A 22,047-nucleotide genomic window follows, 5' to 3' on the forward strand; every position below is an offset into this window, starting at 1 on the left:
CCGCCTGGAAGTTCCCCTCCAAGCCACACACCATCCTGACGTGGAAATATATCACCGTTCCTTCACTGTCGCTGGGTCAAAATCCTGGAACACTGTGCGTGTGCCACCACCACCTTTCTGAAGGGCAACTCGACACCGGCAATGAACGCCAGCTTTGTCCCGATGCCACAACCCAGAATTGAATTGATTGAACAATAATTCATTCCTCCCTATAATTGTTTCCTGCTGCGCAATGAGGCACCATTGCTATTTGAGAAGTTTTCTCGTCTACTGCCCAGCAGACTTTCCCAGGTTTGGACTTTTGGGGGATGATAGGTGAAAGCTTTCAGAGCAAAGAAGCCATTTAAAACTGTACCTTTAAGAGATTTTCCAACATATCCTCGGTCAATACCGAATGCACTGCCTGTAAGTAAATAGAAACAGAATAAGTTTCTGAGGCAGGATATGAATCATCTGGAGTAACTGACTTCAGTTCTGGGCACTGCACCTCAGAAAAGATACCTGCCTTGGAGTATTATGCTAAATAGTTAAATTACAAGAACTGGTTACACAGACGAGGCTTGTACTTCCTTGAGTATAAAAGATTACAAACTGAGCTTAATGGGCAGAATTTTGCCATCGGTGAGCAGGGGGCGGGGCCCACTCGCCAACGTGCAAAATGACACAGGGTGACGTCAGGCTGAACCCCCGAAGTCATCCTGCTCCATTTAAATTTTCAGGAAGGCGGGGGCGCAGCAATATCAACTGCGGGCCCGCCAACCTGTCAATGGCCAATTGAGGCCATTGACAGGATCATTTAAACAATTAAAGGACCTGCCCGTCCAACCTTAAGGTTGTTGGGCAGGCCAGGAGCCGCGGTGGGGAATAGATAAAACAGGGAAACCTCATCCAGCGGTGGGATGAAGTTTCATGCAGGGTTTCAAAATTGTAATAAATTTATTCTGTAAATTATGAACATGCCCCAACTCGTGACATTGTTACATGAGAGGGACATGTAAGGTATTATTTTTTTCTATTTTTAACATTTTTCAGAGTGTAAGCGATCTCCTTGAGGCTGCACTTAGCTGAGGGTCAATGGAAAATTTCAATACTGAGATTGAAAGATTTTTGTTGGGTAAGGGTTTTAAGGGTTACAGAACAAAGCTGGTAGATGGAGTTGAGATGCAGATCAATTGTGTTTTAACTGAATGGGAGAGCAGAGGAGGGGTGTGAATGGCCTCCTCCCATTCCTATGTAGCAGCTTGATATAAAATGATGCATAGACCAAGAAAATCTAATTGTAATCATTGTAAACATTACACCGGGAAAAACTTCGAGCAGTTGGAAAGCCAGCTCTAAGGCTTTTATAGGGGTGGGACAAGGGGTGGGCAGCCAACCAGCTCCCAGAAGGCAAGTTTAAATACATTAATGAGGCTGGCAGCTGTGTTTGCCAGGCCATGGGAAGGGAGGAATGGGTAGTTTTGGGGAGAAGGTAAATTCCTTTACAGCACTGATTGTGGGCCAAGAGGAACAGGAATGCTTTTTCCTAGGCCTCCCAGCTGACCCCACCATCAGACCCTGTTCCCCTGTATAAAGATCCCTGTGGTTTGGGATTAGACCCAGAATCCCCATCCCTACCCACACCCAGCTGGTGTCAGGGATTTGATTGACCTAGTCCTTGGAGCACCTGACTCTGGGGTCCTCCCACTCAAATGGAAGCCAAACCTGTCAATCTGACTGACTTCCAAGCGAAGAATCTGTCAGAGCCAAAAGCCATCCACTACAGAATTAAAATTCCACAGCATGTGGCGAAACCCAGATTTCCGGGGTTCCCATCTAAATCTCTGTCCCCCCCACCCAAAACTATGTAACCTGCCCCTGTTAATATCCGATTCATTCTTCCCCAATCAAATCTGAGTATCATTACATGCGCCATTGCATTCATCAGCTAAAAATGAGTTAGAGATTGGAATACCTAGATCATTAGGATATCCACCTTGTTTCCAGTCTGCAGGTAGTGTTGCTGTGTAGTCCAGAACAGAACCTTGCTTTCCTTGACTCTTGAGGTTTTTGATGTTTACGAAGAGTTGATTGTTTTTTGCCTGTGGAGTTAAAATCGAGCAATTAAAATACAGCATCAGAAGAATTTATTCTCAGCTTAATACTGTTTACTACTGAGAGTTACAGTTTCAATAGCCACATGTTTATTTGCCATTTTTGTTGAGTTTGTGGCTTTACATTGAGTGGTTTATTTGACAATGGATTCAGGGGCAGATCCCTTGAATCCAGGCCATAATTTGCATTGCAATCTTCAGCCTACCATGTTTTTTTTTCATTCAAGGCACGTGGGCGTCGCTGGCTGGGCCAGCTTTTATTGCCCATCCCTAGTTGCCCTTGAGAAGGTGGTAGTGAGCTGCCTTCTTGAACCGCTGCAGTCCATGTGGTGTAGGTACACCCACAGTGCTGTTAGGGAGGGAGTTCCAGGATTTTGACCCAGCGACAGTGAAGGAATGGGGATATATTTCCAAGTCAGGATGGTGAGTGATTTGGAGGGGAACTTCCAGGTGGTGGTAGTCCCATGGGCGGAATTTTAATTTTAATTTTAATTTCCAGTTGCAGCAGGGGCGGGACTGTAAAGTGCAGCAAACCGTTCAAAAGTCCATTGACTTCGGCCGGACCATAAAATCCTGCTGGCATAAAATTCTGCCCCACGTGTCTGTTGCCCTTGTCTTTCTAGGTGGTAGTGGTCGTGGGTTTAGAAGACGTCTAAGATGCCTTATTGCAAGTGCTGGCAGCTTGTTAGCATATATTAAAAGAAGGCAATGAAAAATTTAAATTTATATAGTATCTTTCACATCGTCAGGAAACCCCAAAGTGCTTGACAATCAATTAAGTACTGTTGCAAAGTGGTCACTGTTATGCGAAATGCAGCAGCCAATTTGCGCACAGTAAGCTCTCACAAACAGCAATCTGATGATGACCAGACAGCCTGTTTCTAAGTGATGTTAATTGAGGAATAAATATCGGCCCAGGACACCACAGAGAACTCCCCTGCTTTTCTTCAAAATAGTGGCCATGGTATTTTTTCCATTCAGCTGGGGCCTTAGTTAACAAAAGACGACACCTCCAACAGGGCAGCACTCACTCAGTACTGCACTGGGAGTGTCAGCCTGGATTTTTGTGCTCAGGCCGCTGGAGCGGGACTTGAAACCACAACCAGTTGGGGCAAATAGCCTGTTTCTGTGCTGTAATTCATAGAATGATACATAACACAAGGAGACCAAACGGCCCATCACACCCTTGCTGACTCTTTGGTAGGACTATCCAATTAATTCCTGGGTTCTTTCCCCATAAATACACTATGCCATTCTATGTAGCACACAATGTGTTATTCTGCTACTAAAGTTGACCACTGTTCAAACAAGGCTGCTTCTTTAAGGTTGCAAAACCTAAATTTCTCTCATTTCTGAAGCCAATTGTTGTTGTCAGGTTGACAATTGTTAGTAACTGTCATTCAGTTGTAACTGAAAGAGTAACTATTATAACTTGGTTTTACAGTGAATATATCTTACCTTTCCAGACGTGCCACGTTGACAATTGTTGGTGTGAGGCGGGCTCCCACATTGCGCTAAAGTGTGGTAGCTTGGGTTAGAGAAATAATGGCTGTTTGCATTCCCAGCATTACCTTGAGGCATATTCTCTACAGAAAAACAGTCAATGAGATTCAGAAAGTGCCTTCACGTTTGTAATGTTGGTCATAAACTGTTCCCTGAGTCGGCTAATAGCACGAATTAGACCATTTTGATGTGTTACCTCCAGGCTACAAAACAACAACAACTTGCAGCTATTTTGCACCTTTAACACAATAAAATGTTAAACTTTAACATTTTGAGTCTGTATGACTCTTCTTCAAGAAGAGTCATACGGACTTGAAACGTTAACTCTCTTTCTCTCTCCACAGATGCTGCCAGACCTGCTGAGCTTTTCCAGCATGTTCTGTTTTTATTTCAGATTTCCGGCCTCCGCAGTACTTTGCTTTCATCATGGGAAAAGAGAAGGATGAGGGGCGACTTAATGGAGATCTTTAATATTTTGACAGGTTTTGATAGAGTGGACACACAGAGAATGTTTCCTCTTCTGGGGAAGAGCATAACTAGACAGCCATCAATATAGTCAGCAATAAATCCAATAGGAAATTCAGGAGAAACATCTTTATCCAGAGAGTGGTGAGAATGTGGAACTCATTACCACAGGAAATGTCTGAGGTGAATAGTATGGACACATTTAATGGGGTGCTAGATAAGCACATGAGGGAGAAAGAAGATTTATAATGATAGAGTTAGACGAGGAAAGATGGGAGGAGAAATGGGGGAGAGAGGGGGGCGGAGAGATTTGAGGAGCGAATTCCAGAGCTTAGCGCATCGGCAGTTGAAGGCCCGACCACCAATGGTGGAACGATTAAAACTGGAGTGGAGGAGGACTTAAATGTGAATTAAATACGAACTTAAGTACAACTTATTAGAACATTAATGTACTTGTGCATCGGAAAGTGTATCCAAAGAGGCAATCAGCTCATTGTTGAGGCGCTCCAGTGTATCAAAATGTGTGTACTCAGGGACAGGCTAAGCATCTCTTCAAATAGAATTTTTTGATAACCTAGGGCATTAAAGTTGTAGCAAATCATATTTAAGTCATATTTATGTCCACTGAGATCTCTGTACACCCCATTGATCCCCATTCTGGAATGATTAACTGACAGTAGACAGCTGAGTGGTGGTGTTGTGTCACAGGTCACTCAGGGAGTCTGGAGCTATGGATAGTGATGGCTCCAATGTTCTTAACATCATATGGCTGACTGGGAATCTCTGCCACTCTTTCTGCCTGCCATTGGTGTGTAGCATATAAGGAATTGCAGGAGTGAAATTAGGGAACACTTCTACACGCAAAGGATGGTAGAAGTTTGGAACTCTCTTCCACAAATAGTAACAGATGCTCAATCAGTTGTTAATGTTAAACGTGAGATTGATAATTCCTTTGGTTAACAAGAATCTAAGAGATGTGGGGTAAAGGCAGGTAGATGGAGTTCGGTCACAGATCAGCCATGATTTCATTGAATGGTAGTACAGACTCAAGGGGCTGAATGGCCTCCTCCTGTTCTTAAATCAGTCTGTACTATTAACAACTCAATGAACTATTAAACATAAACAATTTTTTTTGTATTTTTTTTCAAAGCAGGATTCTAACATGATACCAAGGAAAAATATGATTGTCTCTGCCCTCAGCCTATTAACTAGTCTTGGCTCACTATTTGGTCCATCAAATTCATCAGGAAATACTGAACACCACCCGATTTCTCGGTGCGTGTTGGGATGGTGCCTTGCTGACACAGATCGTGAAGAATGAATACACACAAAAACACAGATGTTTCAGTTTAAGCCACTAAGATGAAGCCTGCAAACCCAAAATCACATCCGGAGTAACTACTTTCAGTCTGGACACTGGTCCTCAGGAAGGATCCACTAGCCATCGAGGGAGCGGAGTGAAGTTTCACCAGGACTCCTGGGTTGCAAGGGTTAAATTACGAGGGTGGGTTCCATAGGCTCGGCTCACATTCCCTTCAGTTTAGTAGCGGAAGGGGGTGACATCATTGACGTACTTAAGATAATTGAAAGATTTGAGGGGTAGATAGAGAGAAACCATTTCTTCTGGAGAGGGTGGGGGGGAGGGGGATGTTGGGGGTGGGGGGGGGGGGGACCCAGTGCAGAACAAGAGGCTGCGGCCTCAAAATTAGAGCCAGGCCTTTCAGGGGTGATGGCCGGAGGAACTCCGAGTGGAAATCCGGAACACTCTCCCCCGCAAAGCTTTTGAGCCTGGGGGTTCGATTGAAAATTTGAAAATGGAGACTAATAATTTTTTGTAAGGTTTAAAAGGAAATGGAGCCAAGACAGGGCGACTAATATAGGGGATCAGCCGTAATCTAACTGAATGGCAGACCAGGCTTGGGGGGGCCGGATAGCCGGCTATTGCTCCCTGTGGAATAACATTGGCATCCGCCACAATGAACGTTAATGGCTGATCAATATTTGGCCGCTCGGGCGCTGGGAGTCTCTCACCTGTAATGGAGTAATCTGCGTTCATGACCCTGAGGGCGGGTGAGTAGGTGACGGCTGCCATGTTGGCCTCCTTCCCTTTTTGTTTCCGGCGATACATTATGAAGAGCACCAGGAGGAAGAGGACAATCAGGAGAAGGATGACGATGCCCACCGTTGCTCCGATCTGATGGGAGTCGGCAGGGATGGCTGTGCTGGTCCGGCTAAGGCTGTTGAGGTTTCCCACAATTATAACACCGGCTGGAAAGAAAGGAGCAAAAACATTTTATTTTATTTTTTTAATTACATGCTATCTACAACACAGGATCAGCCCCGTCGCTCCTGGGTTGAGTTCCTTGCGGGAAGTAGAGAGGGACTTCCCGGAATTTCTTTTGCCTGATTGTACCACTCGCTCTAACCGCAGGCAGAGAGCGCATTGGTCGGAGTGGTAGCCTGCCTTTAGCCGCGATACATGAGGTGTAACCAACTGATTAAAAACTCCCAGCCTCTACGGAGTCAACCCAATCACAGCAGCCGTCACTGAAGCATGATTCCATGGAGCCTGAGATATTCAAATCAAATTACTAACTCTAGCACACACGAGTTTAAAAAGAGTTAGAAGTCCACAAGGACTCTCGGCCTCCTGTCCAAATTGACCAATGGTGTGTTCGGTCACAGCGCTTTTGATCTCCAACATGACAAAAAGCTGACATTGAGCGTGATTTAATGCACCATACCACCGCCCCACCCTCTCCCTCACCACCTGGAGGTGGGCTGGGAGGTGGACCTGTTGAATGGGCAGGAAGGGTGGAGGGAGGTGGTAGAGAGCCCATCGCCTTCCCGACTCCCCACAAGGGCAGGGCCAAAAAGGCTTGAAGTCAGCCTTTCCTCTCCCAGACCAATAAAGGCTGAAAGGGTCTCATGCTGCTTCCACTGGCATTCTACCAGTGAAGGGGTGGGGGTGGGGTGGGAGGGTTGGGAGTAGGGGTGGGAGAGGTGGCGGTGGGGGGTTTATAGGTGCCGTCACGCCACATGGGTGAACCTTCCTGCCGTCGGGAAGCTGGGTGTTGGGCAAGTGGCGTCTCTCCTGCCGGGACACATTGGCAGGATCCACCTGTGACAAGGGTAACACCAGTGGAAAGACTGACCCTTGCCCTTTAAACTGACCTCCCTCCTCCCCTCCCCACCGCCCCTGTCTTCGAGGCCTTCCTGTCACCAATGAGGCTCCCTCCACTTACCTGTGTTCCAGGGCCTCCACAATGGTCCTCCACCCGGGGCTCCTGCAGTGCCGATGGTGCCACTGCTCCTGGTGGCACCACCGGTTCTGAAGAGCTGCCAGTCCCTGATTGGCAGGCAGCTCTTGGAGGTGGGATATTTGCTGTGTAGGTGCCAGGAACTCTGATGGCGGGCAAGTGAGCACCTAAATGACTTTTAATGACATCAGGGGGCCCAGGAATGGCTATGCGGGGTTGCCAGTATATGGGCCCATTGTCATGGCCATTAAATTCAGCCTACCACGCCCCTTCACAGGGTAGGCAATGCTATGGAAAGGGATCAAAAGGGTGTGGAGCTAAAATGTGAACATTTTTTTTATTCACCTATAGGATGTGGGCTTCGCTGGCTGGGCCAGCATTTATTGCCCATCCCTAGCTGCCCTTGAGAAGGTGGTGGTGAGCTGCCTTCTTGAACCGCTGCAGTCCATGTGGTGTAGGTACACCCACAGTGCTGTTAGGGAGGGAGTTCCAGGATTTTGACCCAGCAACAGTGAAGGAACGGTGATATATTTCCAAGTCAGGATGATGAGTGGCTTGGAGGGGAACTTCCAGGTGGTGGTATTCCCATGCTCCCACTTCCTTTGTTCATGTGTTTGACCTGATACCAAAATAGAAGATATGGTCAATTCTTTAGTCATCCAAAGGATGGTGTATAGGGGATGTCAAGGTGACAGGAAACAGTGGCAAATGGAATGCAATGTCATTAAGTGTGAGGTGATGCACTTTGGTAAATAAAATATCTGTGGATTCATTGCCGCTTGAGGGCAAAGAGATTTGGGGGAAGACAGGGTTGTAGCAGCTGCACACCACGATAACACGGCCGTTCAAAAGGCTGATGAAGTTCTAAGTTTCATTGCAAGGTTTACAATATTGAAGCCGACTGAAAATGATGAGCCCTTATCACGCAAAAAGAGCTCAGTTAGAGCTCAATAGGAAGGATATCGAAGCTTTAGAAAGGCTTCAGCAAAGATTCACGAGGGTACTGCCTGCCGTGAAGAAATACAAATATGGAGTAAGACCTGAGAATTTGATTTTTTTGTCATTTGAAAAACACATCATGAGGCGATCTGATTGAAATGTTTCCAGACCCATAGGCATTTACAGCACTGAAGGAGGCCATTCGGCCCATCGTGTACCCACCAGCCAACAAAGATCTGACTATGCTAATCCCATTTTCCAGCGCTTTGCCCATAGCCCTGGAGGCTATGTAAGGATAGAAGCAGACCATTTCCAAAAGGTGAGGGGTCAAGGAGGAGCGATCATAGATAAAAAAAAACTAACTGTAATTGATTTAGAACAGAGGGCAAGAGAGGCATCTTCACACAGAGAGTTGTGTGGCTGTGGGATTCACAGGCTTAGCGCTTGAGACAGAAACCATGATCACATTCAGGACTAGATTAGAAAGGTAGGTGAAGGGACATGGGAACAAGGCAGGGAAATGTGATTGGAACTACTTGTTCGCATGGAGGGTAAATGCTAACATGGACTCAATGGGCTGAATGGCCCCTAACTTCTATGTAGCACCCCCCATTCCAAAAAGCAGCCTTCTGTCTGCCTGAGCATTTTGGATTACACTGAAATGTATTTATTAATAAACATGTAGCAATTGAAACCGAAGAGATTCATTAATCTTCAAGTTTTAAGAAGGCAAGTGAGCTTGTGAACCGATATAATATACGGTGACTGGGCTGAGAGCGAACAGTTTACCTTGGTCACACTTTGACCCTTTCCATCCTGGGCTGCAGTAACATGTCCCTTTGATATGGTCACATGTTGAGTTGTTCAGACAGTCACACACCTGTCGACAGCCATAACCATAGGTCCCTGGCAGACATCCTGCAAGACATCAACAGCAAGGGTGGTCAGATAGGGCATTCAAACACCCCTGGGGGTCTCCAGTCTTTCGGACTGGTCTCACAAGACCTGCTCATCGTTGTTCAAGAAATCAAAATATTTTTTACTTGGCCAACACATAGGGCTGGATTTTACGCTCCCTCATTGGTCGGTTTGAAAGTGGGGGGAGGGGTCATGTAAAATCCAATGGGTGGTCTTCCCATCACCCATCCACCTGCCCCCAACCCATCTGAAATTTTACAGGGGTGGGAGGGGTATTGGGCTCATAGTTTACCAGAGATTTTGGTGAGTGGGGTCCCACTGTTTCATCGAAAAGATAAAAATTTGCATCTATACAGCGTCTTTCACGATCTCAGAACATCCCAAATCGCTTTACAACTAATGAAGTACTGTTGAAGCATAGTCACTGCTGTAACGTCAGAAAATGCAGCAGCCAATTTGCACAGAGAAAGCTCCCAGAAAACAGCAATGCGACAATGAGCCGGTAATCCGTTTTAGCAATGTTGATTGATGGATAAATATTGTTGAGGGCGCTGGGGAGAATATCCCTGCTATTCAAAATAGTGCCACGGGATTGCTTACGTTCATTGGAGAAGGCAGAAGGGGCTCTATCTGACAGCTCATCCTAAAGTTAGCACCTCTGACAGTGAAGTATTCCATTGGTGCTGCACAGGGAGTGTCAGCCTAAAATCTGAAATCCAGCCCCACTTTAGGGATTTGAACCCACAAGCTTCTGACCTCAAAGGCAAGACTGACACATACTGAGCTGCAGCTTGACAAATGATGATTCATTGCAATCAAAGCTGTGACCCATAACAAAGCCGGAAAATAAAATTTTACGGCAGCGTGTCTCATTAATAATGAACTGCAACAGCCATCCCAAAGTTAATCTGCTCACTAGTTCTCATGTCTTGCTGGAGATTTACTTTAAAAATGCACAATTCAAGTACTGGGACTGATTTTCCTCTCTGTGCCAACGTGCACATTTGATGGGTGTAACAAGGAGGAAATTTGGCGGCAATCTGTCCCATAGAAAACCTTTCAAATTTACAGATTAGTAGCCGGTAACCCTGTGTAATGGGCATGCCTGTAACAGGTAGGAGGTATGTTTTCCAATGCTACACTCCTTCTCGGCACCTCAGTTGCCTGGTCCTAAGCTCTGGAATTCTATGCCCAAACCCCTCTCCCTCACATTCCTCCTTTAAAACATTCCTTTAACATACAGTAAGGTCCTGATGAGTCGAATCCCGGGAAAACTGCCCACAGGTTTGCGTTAAGCGGAGTTTCATGACAGCCGAGGAGACACCACTCCCAAATGAAAATGCAGTCAATGTTGAAAACAACAAATTCAAATGTCAAATGCAAACACAGTGAAGCAGTAAGTTTGTGAAAAACCCTTTATTCAATTTGTCCACACCTTACAATGGCCTGACCTTGCATAGGGACAAAGCTTCCCATTGAAAAATGTTGGGAGTTACCTCCGGGAAAATTCTGTAATCTTTTTCTGCTTGGGTGAGTGGTTGGGCATTCATCAGACTCTTCAGGGTCCCCGGGCTCCTAGATTGAAGAATGTACTGCACCTACGATGGCATCATCTCTCAGCTCCGTCGTGCAGGGTACGGCATCGTCCACCTTGGCGGAAGTTTCCGTGGTTATCTCTGCCGTCACGACCTCCCGCAGGTGAGCGAAAAGCGCTGCTCCTCTTCATTCTCGACACCTTGTGCAGCCGTAACCTGTTTGAACCCAATCTCCGATCGACGGCGCTTTTAACTTTCTCACAGGTTTAGCTCTGCTCGCAGGCTTTGCACATTCTTTCAGGGGGAGCTCTCAATCTCAATCGGTGGCTATCCCAGCATGCCATGATTCCACGCTCTTGTGTGGTCTAACCCCGCTCTGATTGGTTGGCATGGTCATATGACAAGCTTAGACAAGTTCGACCAATTTGGAATTACCATTGCGGAATTCCAGCTTATCATGGCATCGTTCTTTGGGATTTGCTATTTTGCCAGTGGGAATGGTTGATGGCTTTAACACAACTGGGATTTCGTGTCAACCAAATTTGACTCATTGCGATTTCACTGTACCTCTTTGATCCAGCTTTCGGCTATCTGCCCTGATATCTCCCCATGTGGCTCAGTTGTCAAATTTTTGCCAAATAATCTTTTCAATGAAGCACCTGGGATGTTTCACTATCTTAAAGGCGCTATACGAATGTAAGCTATTGTTGTTGAACCCATACAAATCCGCACCTGGAACTGCAGTGCAACATACCGCCACCAGATGGGGCATCAGTACTGTGGCAGCAGGGGCCGAACGCTCAGCAATAAAACATCTGCCTTTCCGGGCTGATTCTCCCATTCTGACAAGGCGTCAATTGGTGACCAGTTTTTCACATTTAGAGCTCGCAGTGTAGTTGGGGATGCAGTGTGAAAAAGAGACTGAGAAGTTGTTAATGGGCAGAGATTCACTGCTGGGGGTTTGGTCCGCTCCGCACTGCAGAATGGAAAACCTCTGTTGAGTCGGCCAGCGGGACCGCTCAGTTAGCAAGTCGCCTCTGCCACTTTAATTCTTCTGCTCAGCTCTCACTTTGCCCTCGGCACTCTTACGCTGTTCCGCTGAATCTCCAAGTAATGTCGAGGATCAAAGCCTCACCTTTCCACCAGGCACTTTATAACCTTTCTGGATCCAACGTTGAGTTTAACAATTTCAGACTGTAATTCCTGCCCACTTTTTGGATTTGGACAGCAGGTGCTGGCAATGGTTCTTCTGTCACACGTCCTCCAGGCCCATCTTTTGTTTCTTTACTTGTCCCACTGCCTTCCCTATCATCCCTTAAGTCATTCAGCCACCATCAACCCCCAACATGCCCCTGTCTTTTAACTGGCTTAAAAACAGTGAAAATACTTAAACTTCTTTCAGTTCTGACATCAGGTCACAGGCCTGGAAGGTTAACTCTGCTTCTCCCTCCACAAGTGCTGCCAGACCGGCTGAGCATTTCCAGCACGGTCTGTTTTTATTTCTGATTTCCAGCACCTGCAGCATTTTGCTTTCTTTCATTCTCTCATGGGGATGTGGGCATCGCTGGCAAAGCCAGCATTTGTTGCCCATCCCTAATTACTCTTGTGGCAGTGGGTGGAGATTGACAATGCTCTCTGGGGGCAAGTGGGGAGGGGGCTATTGCTTTAAGGGCGAACTCATCTGGATTATTTCAGAGGAGATGGTAGCCTAAGGGAAGTGGATTTTGTCTCAATAATAAGGCTCTTTTAGTGTGTGTAGGGCACCTTAACAAGGCACAGCCTTTTCTGCCTAAAATAAGCACAGGGCTTAAAACGCTGTGGGTGGAATTTCACACCGTAGAGATCTTAGGGTCCTGTCACAAGCAATGGATGTTTGGACAGCTCGCCATATTTTACAGCCACCGTTCCCACCAATTCAGAGCCATAAAACTCAGCCCTGTAAGCAGCAAGTTTGAAATTGGCATTAATGTAAATGGATAATGGTTAAGCCTTTTTGGGGACAAAATAAGCCGCTGCTCCTTTTAGACATGGATACTTTTAAGTGGCGCGGGCTGTTACTTGAAACTACATAACTCGAACCGATATAAAACACTGGTTTAGTCTCAACTGGAGTATGGTGTCCAGTTCTGTGCCACACTTTAAGAAGGATGTGAAGGCATCGCAGGGAGTTCAGAAAAGAGTCACGAGAATGGCTCCAGAGATGAGGAACTTCAGTTGCATAGGGAGATTGGAGGAGCTGGGCTTTTCACCTTGGGCAGGAGGTCGAAAGGAGATTTGGCAGAGGTTTTCGGGGATCCGGACAGAGTAGAAACTGTTCCCATTGGCGGAATGGTCAAAAACTGCAGGACGCTGATTTAAGGTGAATGGCAAAAAAAAAAGCACCGGGAAATGTTTTCACCCAGCGAGTGGTTAGGATCTGGAAAGCACGGCCTGAGAGTGTGGTGGAGGCAGGTTCACTCGAGGCTTTCAGAAGAGATCTGGATCATTATCTGAAAAGGAAAGGTTTGCGGGGCTGCGGAGAAAGGGCAGGAAAGTGGCACCCGGTGAACTGCTCTTACAGAGAGCCAGAACGGACACGACGGCCAAAAGGCAAAAGATAATCATCACATACGGGATCGTAGAACAATGCAGCACAGGATGAGGCCAGTCAGCTCATGATGCCTCTGCCCTGTTTCCACTCAAACACTCCCACCCAGATTCCACCTTTCCCACCGATCCAGCCAATTTCCCACTTACTTTGTTGGCAGTGTTTGCCCATGAATCCGATGCGACAGGTGCACTGCCCTGAGATGTGGTCGCAGTCTGCTCCATTCTGACACTGGCACAGTTCACCACAGTCTCTGCCATAATAACCCAATGGGCACCCTGTAGTCACAAAAAGAAAACAGCAACATGAAAAGCTGCCAGCAAAAATAATCTCAAACTGAATCACTGGTGCATAGATAACAGGCCCGAATTTATTGTTAAAGTAATGACAAGACTAATGGCGCTGTTAAATGCGAAGATCTTAAAGTTGTTGCCCATATTGTGCCACCCCACTATTAGCTTCAAGAAAACAGTGTTACACCCTCATCCACCCTGGTTTCTTTTAGGAATTTGCTGTATTTCCCTATTAGTTTCCCATTAAAGACACCACAAAAGCTAAGTCATCACTACAAGCATAAATACCCTTTAAATAATGGGCTAATCAATCTCTCAAGTACAAGTGTGGAATCTCATTCCTTAATGTTTTAATTGTTGTTGGAGATGGTAATAATGTATTTTTTTTTCCTTTTCCTTTCTGTCTCTTTATTTCTGTCTCTCAATCTGATCTTTCTTTCCCTCAATTTATTTCTCTTTCTCTAGCTTACTTGATATTGAATTCACTCTCTTTAATCCACCCTTCTTCTCAATTCTCACCCTGTTTATTTCTGAATCCTACAGTCTGACTGGTTTATGAGATACCCCGTTGATTGCCCTGTTCACTCAGGTCCCAGACACCCTGTTGCCCTCACTGTGCTGTTGTTAGCTTGCACAGGTTCAGATTAATTATCATAGAGGGTTTTATACAATGAAAGCAGCAATAAAAGATAAGCACAGAAATCACAACAAGAGTAAGGAAAAAGATGTAAGTGACCATGCAGTATGACAATGATCGACAGACAAGATAATTAATTCAGCGCTGATTTTTCACACAAGTACAACAAAAATTCCTTCGTATGAAAGACCACAGACCTGAAATGTTAACTCTGGTTTTCTCTCACCAGGCGTTGCCTGACCTGCTGAGTATTTCCAGCATTTTCTGTCTTTACTTCAGATTTCCAGCATCTGCAGTATTTTGCTTTGTAAAAGTTTTCTTTCTTCTTGATCCCCGAGCCTTAGTGTGCCAGAAAGCACCAAAATCCAAAATAATAAACACTCAAAACAGTTTCTAATGGTGCACTCCCAATTTAAATCCAGCGGGAATGCAATGGAGGGGCCAGGGAATAAGCTGGGGCTTGGAAACGCGAGAGAGAGAGAAAGAGAGAGAGAGAGACAGAAACACAGAGAAAGAAAGACTTGATTTTATACAGTGTCAGCTAGTGACTGGTGGGAGATCAAACAGGTCCTTACTCTGTGTGCAGTACAGTCCAGTCCAGCCCGGTGTACACTTGCATTCCCCATCGTAAGCACTACAGTGGGCTCCGTTGTGGCAGTTACAGGTGTGGATGCAGTTTGGGCCCCAGTATCCAGGTGGACAGGCTAAAGAAACCAATAGAAAGATCGGTGTCATCTCCTTCTGCCTTAACTATCAGCTGTGTCTCAATTTCCCCCTGAAACTTCCTTTAGTAACACAAGAAAAGGAGCAGGGGTAGGTCATTCAGCCTCTCAAGTCTGCTCTGCCATTCAAAAAGGCCATGGCTGATCTTCTGCCTCAACTCTACTTTCCTGTCCCATTCCCATATCCCTTAATTCCCTTAATGTCCAAAAATCTATCAACCTCTGTCTTGAATACGCTCAATGACTGAGCATCCAAAGCTCTCTCGGTTAGAAAATTCCAAAGATTCACAACCCTCTGAATGGAGAAGCTTCTCCTCGTCTCAGTCAAAAATGGCTGACCCCTTATCCTGAGTCTGTCCCCTCCCCCATGGTCTAGACTCTCCAGCCAGGGTCGGGGGAGGTGGAGGGGGAGAGCAACTTCTCAGCATCTGCCAGGTCAAGCACTGCGAGAATTTTTCACGTTTCAAAGAGATCACTTCTCATTCTTCTAAATTCCAGGGAACATGGGCCCAATCTGATCAATCCCTCTACACATTTGAAGAGCAGCTTTGCTCTGCACGACATAACTTTTTCCCAAGAGCTTTGAATCATTGCAGTCTTAGAATGTTAACTGGAGCGTGCTGCCTGAAAGGACATTGGAAGCAGATTCAGTAATAATGTTCAGAAGAGCTTTGGATAAACATTTAAAAAGTTTCCCTGAATGTCTCATCAGCATTCATTTATCAACAAAAAATATTTATACTATTCATAGGTTAATTCAGCACAGAAGGGGGCCATTCAGTCCATCATGTCTGTGCTGGCTCTTTGAAAAAGCTATTCTCTCAGTCACACTTCCCACCGCACCACCCCCCCCCCCACCCCACTCCCCACCAGCTCTTTCCCCACAGCCCTGCAATTCTTTTTCCCTTCGAGTATTTATCCAATTCCCTTCGCAAGTTACTGCCGAATCTGCTTCCACCGCCCTTTCAGGCAGCACATTCTTGCATAAAAAATTCTGCTCGTCTCCCCTATGGTTCTTTTGCTACCTATCTGCGTCCTTTGCTTACCGACCTTCATGCCAGAAGTTCCTCCTTCCCCACAAAAATCCCAAATTTTTGGACGCCTCTGTTAAACTTCTCCGCTCTGAGGAGAACAATCCCAGCTTCTCCAGTCTCTCCCACGTTAACTGAAGTCTCTGATCCCTGGTCCCATTCTAGTAAATCTCCTCCACACCTTCTCTAAGGCCTTGACATCCTGGAATTGGACGCAATATTCCAGTTGAGGCCCAACCGGTACTTATGAATGATTTGTTTGTATCAATGAAGCAATGTAACAATTAAAATACTCAAAGGGTTTACAGAGTGCATGACTTTGTGCGAATAACAGTTTGTACAAGGATAAATCAATACAGGTGTTATTATTATGAGATTTTATAAGATTGTTACTTTTTGGAACTGTGTCTTTAATTTGGGATAAATTGAATGGTGTCATGTGACCTGTTCTGAAGTCTGCCTGACAACAGGCCTGGGTGACGTGACTGTTCAACATTAAAGGGAGACCTGGGTTGTTTTGCTGGAAAGAGGCACTTGGAGACAACAATAGCAGCATCTATATTTACAGGGGCTAGACTGCTAGGCCTGAATTTTTCAGGCGGTAGGCGGTCTTGGTGGGAGAGGCCGTGGTGCCGATTGCGGCTCTGTGCCGCCATTTTACGCGGGCGGGGCAATTTAGGCCCGCCCAGCGTCAGACACCTGTTCGGGCAGGAGGAGGAGGGAGAGTCAGGGACAGCGTTCCTTTGCGCGCATGCATGCGAAAGAGCGCTTCAATCTCCCTGAGGCACGGAGCTGCCTCAGGGAGATTGAACCGCTACAGAAATTATTAAATAAATGGCTTAAATTTTAATTAAACATGTTGCCCCATGTGACTGTGTCACATGAGATGGGATATGTTTTTATATTTTGGAAATTTAAAAAATTTAATTAATAAAAGCTTTAGGAAACCTCATCCCGCTCGTGGATGAGGTTTTCTAAAAAACGGGAAGGCCGCTTGGCCTTTTCACCTGCCCGTCAACCATAAGGTTGGATGGGCAGCGTAAACAATTCCCTTAATCACATCCTTAATGGCTTTAATAAGCCGTTTACATCTCGGCAGGCGCACGTCTGCCAAACGAGACATCACAAGATAGCGCGATGACATTGGGACACACGCCCAATGTCTTCACGCATCATTTTACACGTTAGTGTGTTGGGCCCAGCCACGCACACCGACTGAAAAATCCTGCCCCTAGTCTCCAGAGTCCCAGGAAGGTTTTGAGAATTTTGGGTTGTAAACAGTCATGCTTTAGACTGTCCAATGACTTTCAAGATAAAAGACATTTGGGGTCTCAAGGATAGCTAATCCTTTCTACCTGGATAAAAGGCCCATGTGATTCATGTTACCACGGAGATGGGCTTTGAGAGGGGAAAGGTCTCTATGATATCCCTGAAGCTCACAGACAATGTTAGTCTGCCAGGACCCGGGAGAGAAGGAGCAGTTAGAGGCTGAAAATCTCCATGGTTCAGTGTCCAGGGTGCGGGTGGGAGTTCGTGCTTGGATTGAAAAAAACAAATTCATGGGGATTTGAAATGAGGCTGGAAGATTCACCTAGCTTGAGATAGAGGGAGAATCTCTAGGAAAAACCTTCAGTTCTGAGGTTAAAAGTTACTAGGATGGGGCAGGAAAAGAATGGCAGTAAACCTTCAGGATCTAAGAATCACTTTGGACTGTATTTCGGAAAATCAAAAGACTATTTTTGAGACAGTGTAAAGCATACCTGTGAAGTGGGTTTTATTCAGTTCTGTTAAAAGTGAAAGGGAAAGTTCTATTCTGTAGTTTAAAGTATAAGTTTTCTCCAAAAATAGTGCTTAGTCAATAGTGCTTTTAGTCTGTTTGTTACAGTAAAGGTCTTAACACAAGAAATCTTGTCATATCATCCTTTTAGCCATCAACCTGAAGTTTGAATTTCTTTTTTATAGTTATTGATCTCTATTTGTATCGCAACATGGAGGAGAACTGACAATTTTTAATGTCACTTGAACAATAACTTTTTAAGAAATCGACAGGAAACTTCAAAGAAAGAAATGTTGATATTTACATTGAGAACAGTCACTTCCAATCCACCCTGGGTAGCATTGGCAGGACCCATCGATGGGATTGCACGTTCCATTGTTTGTACAAGTGCAGAAACTAGCACAACCTTTCCCGAAACGACTGCTGGGACACACTGTAAAACAGCAATGTAAGCTTTAGACATAGGAAAACAAAACATAAACAAAATGGTGGGAAGCAACATGGCTTTGATTAAATGGTACTTGCTTATTTAATATCTGAGAACTAATGCCAATGAGTTCAAAAGTGTCAACACTGATGTTAAAGGAAATTTGCAAATCAGAGAAGGTATAATCCTATCCCAATCCTTTCCTTGTATTTGTAGATTCCAGGTTAACCAAACAGTAACTGTCCTTCACTCAGGCTGATTATCTAAAGATAGCACTGTCAGTAAATTAGCTCCAGAAAATAAGGTGCAAGCCATTTTTTTCCAACGCTTTTCAGGTTGCCTATAGTAACAGCACAAGTCCAGGATAGATTTGGTTGGTTAATCCCATTATACCCTCCACTCACCATTAAGGAGTGACTGGGATTGATTTTAGTGCACACAATTTGTACTGTGTAGCTATCCTCCACTGACTGCATTTTGCGGGTGAAATAATCACACTCTTATCTGGAGATTTTGCTATAGTTTCAGAATGAGTTCTGTTTACGGGGTAGCTTCTATGGACTCTTTAAATAAACTGTGGACTGTTTGCTGGGTAAATAGACTTGTAGAATGGGCTGTTTGTTCTTAACCCTGCTGTTAAATTCCACTCTGTCTCTAACTCATTGGCTGAGACAGTGGTGTCAACACTTACTCCTTCTACCTGTAGGTTAACATGCAGGACTGCGGAACAAGAGCTGGAAAGTGGGATTAGGCTGGGTAATTCTTTTTCAGGCAGCACAGATATGATGGGCTGTATGGCCTCCTTCTGACCCATAAGTTTTCTATGTTTTTCTATTTACTTAATTACATAGAAACATAGAAAATAGGAGTAGGCCATTCGGTCCTTCGAACCTGCTTCGCCATTCATTATGATCATGGCTGATCATCCAATTCAATAGCCTGCTCCCGCTTTCTCCCCATATCCTTTGATCCCTTTCGCCCCAAGAGCTATATCTAATTCCTTCTTGAAAACATACAATGTTTTGGCCTCAACTACTTTTTGTGGTAGTGAATTCCACAGGCTCACCACTCTCTGGGTGAAAAATTTCTCCTCATCTCAGTCCTAAATGGTCTACCTCGTATCCTCAGACTGTGACCCCTGGTTCTGGACTCCCCCATCATCGGGAACATCCTTCCTGCATCTACCCTGTCTAGTCCTGTTAGAATTTTATATGTGAGATCCCCCGTCATTCTTCTGAACTCTATATTCTGAATATAATCCTAATCAACTCAATCTCTCCTCACATGTCAGTCCTGCCATTCCAGGAATCAGTTGGATAAACCTTTGCTGCACTCCCTCTGTAACAAGTACATCCTTCCTCAGATAAGGAGACCAAAACTGCACACAATATTTCAAGTGTGGTCTCACCAAGGCCCCGTTTAATTGCAGCAAGACATCCCTGTTCCTTTACTCGAATCCTCTGGCTATGAAGGTATTTGCCTTCTTTACCGCCTGCTGCACCTGCATGCTTACCTTCAGTGACTGGTGTACGAGGACACCCAGGTCTCGTTGCACATTCCCCTCTCTCAATTTATAGCCATTCAGATAATAATCTGCCTTCCTGTTTTTGCTACCAAAATGGATAATCTCACATTTATCCACATTATACTGCACCTGCCATGCATCTGCCCACTCACTCAGCTTGTCCAAATCACCCTGAAGCATCTCTGCATCCTCCTCACAGCTCAGCCTCCCACCCAACTAGTGTCATCTGCAAATTTGGAGATATTACATTTAGCTCCCTCATCTAAATCATTAATTTATATTGTGAATAGCTGGGGTCCCAGCACCGATCCCTGCGGTACCCCACTAGTCACTGCCTGCCATTCGGAAAAAGATCCATTTATTCCTACTCTTTGTTTCCTGTCTGTCAACCAGTTTTTAATCCATCTCAATCCACTACCCCCAATCCCATGAGCTTTAATTTTACACGCCAATCTCTTATGTGGGACTTTGTTGAAAGCCTTCTGAAAGTTCAAATAAACCACATCCACTGGCTCACCCTCATCAACTCTACTAGTTACATCCTCGAAAAATTCCAGTAGATTTGTCAAGCATGATTTCCCTTTCGTAAATCCATGCTGACTCTGTCCAATTCTGTCACTGTTTTCCAAGTGCTCAGCTATTAAATCTTTTATAATGTACTGTAGAATTTTCTCCACTACCAGCATCAAGCTGACAGGTCTATAATTCCCTGTTTTCTCTCTACCTCCCTTTTTAAATAGTGGGGTTACGTTAGCTACCCTCCAATCAGTAAGAACTGTTCCAGAGTCTATAGAATCTTGGAAGATGACCACCAATTCCTCCAATATTTCTAGGGCCACTTCTTTAAGTACTCTGGGATGTAGATTATCAGGCCCCGGGGATTAATCGGCCTTCGATCCCATCAATTTCTCCAACACCATTTCTCTACTAATACTGATTTCTTTCAATTCCTCCCTCTTACTAAACCCTGTGCTCCCCAACATTTCTGGTATGTTACTAGTCTCTCATTCCAACCATTGCCATTTCTCAACAACTTGCATTTATATAGCACTTTTAACATGGTTGAAAATAATTCTTAGTGCTTTGCGGGAGCATAATCAGACAAACAGAAGGTCAGAATTGGAGCAGCACAGAGACCCTGGAGGCTGTAGGGCAGGAGGAGGTCACAGAGGAAGGCATGGAGGGGTTTGAGAATGAGGGTCAGAATTTTAAAATCAGGGTGTTACTGCACTGGGTGTCAGTGGAGCTCCGCAAGAACTGGGGGTGATAGGTGAACGGAGCTTTGTGTGAGTTAGGATACAGACAGCAGAGTTTTGGATGAGCTAAAGTTTATGGAGGGTGGTAGGCCACCGGGAGACAAGTGTTAGTAAATGAAGATTAATTTTCCTCTGGTCTCCTTCAACGCAAGTTGAATGTGGGACTCAACATAACAGAAGCCCCAAAACTTTCAGTACAGCTTAAAAGGACAAAGCTACCTTCATTGCAGAGAGCTCCTGTGAAGCCAGGTAGGCAATCACACTGCCCCGTGACATGATGGCAAGGCCCATTACTGTGTACACAGTGAGGACAGGCCTGACTGCAACGATGTCCATAGAACCCAGGTGAACAGACTGCAATGGAAAAATTATTGGTCACAATCAATCAAAACAACACTGGTCACAAATGCAACATTTTTGAAACAGTACCAAAGTTTTACAACAACAACTCCACCTTGAAGGTGCTGCTGAAAACTTACCTTTTTTACTAACCTTTTGGCCGCCTGTCCTAACATCTTCTTACGTGGCTTGGTGTCAAATGTTGTTTGATAATGTTCTTGTGAAGCACCTTGGAGTGTTTTACTGTTTTAAAGGTGCTATATAAACACAGGAAGACCCCTGCCAGTGGAAACAGTTTCTGCTTATTTACTCTTTCAAAGCCCTTCATGATTTTGAACACCTCTATTAAATCCCCCCTTTAACCTTCTGCCCCAGCTTACTATTTGTGGCCCTGATACCTGTACTGAGTAAGACGTATTTAAATATTTCAGGTTGGTCTTGGGGTTAATTGGCACTTCACTGGTATGCTGGGGTCAGATGAAGAAAATTATAGAAACACCTCTCCTTTTGTTATTAAAGCTGCCCCTAAACACCAGTTTGTGCTTTTCCAACGAAATTGATTTGTTGCTTTTGGGAAATTAGCCTTTCCCCCTCTCATCCCACCCACGCACTGCCCCAGAACCACTCCAGCTACACCGCTGTCCAGGAATGTACAGGTGCCCCATGTGCCCAACACTGCGTGGCAACAAGTGGTGGGAGTCACACCATAAGGCAACAGGGCTCTGGGGAAAAAGCCAGGG

General features: G+C 45.2%; 1 protein-coding gene across 2 annotated transcripts in view; it reads right to left on the reverse strand.

Moving 5' to 3' along the window:
• megf10 (multiple EGF-like-domains 10) overlaps positions 1 to 22,047 on the reverse strand; it is a 182,173-nt gene that overhangs the window by 10,155 nt on the left and 149,971 nt on the right. Inside the window, exons 15-23 of one of the 2 annotated variants that reach the window (XM_041186308.1) lie at positions 21,188 to 21,322; positions 18,065 to 18,193; positions 14,806 to 14,934; positions 13,450 to 13,578; positions 9,050 to 9,178; positions 6,093 to 6,329; positions 3,552 to 3,679; positions 1,955 to 2,081; positions 356 to 403 (exon numbers count right to left, since the gene is read on the reverse strand). In XM_041186308.1, coding sequence (XP_041042242.1) covers positions 356 to 403; positions 1,955 to 2,081; positions 3,552 to 3,679; positions 6,093 to 6,329; positions 9,050 to 9,178; positions 13,450 to 13,578; positions 14,806 to 14,934; positions 18,065 to 18,193; positions 21,188 to 21,322 — 1,191 coding nt within the window. The remainder of the gene's footprint in view (positions 1 to 355; positions 404 to 1,954; positions 2,082 to 3,551; positions 3,680 to 6,092; positions 6,330 to 9,049; positions 9,179 to 13,449; positions 13,579 to 14,805; positions 14,935 to 18,064; positions 18,194 to 21,187; positions 21,323 to 22,047) is intronic. The other variant, XM_041186310.1, reaches the window with a different exon arrangement.

The sequence above is a fragment of the Carcharodon carcharias genome, chromosome 4 (assembly GCF_017639515.1).
Source record: "Carcharodon carcharias isolate sCarCar2 chromosome 4, sCarCar2.pri, whole genome shotgun sequence".
Taxonomy (NCBI): Eukaryota; Metazoa; Chordata; class Chondrichthyes; order Lamniformes; family Lamnidae; genus Carcharodon; species Carcharodon carcharias.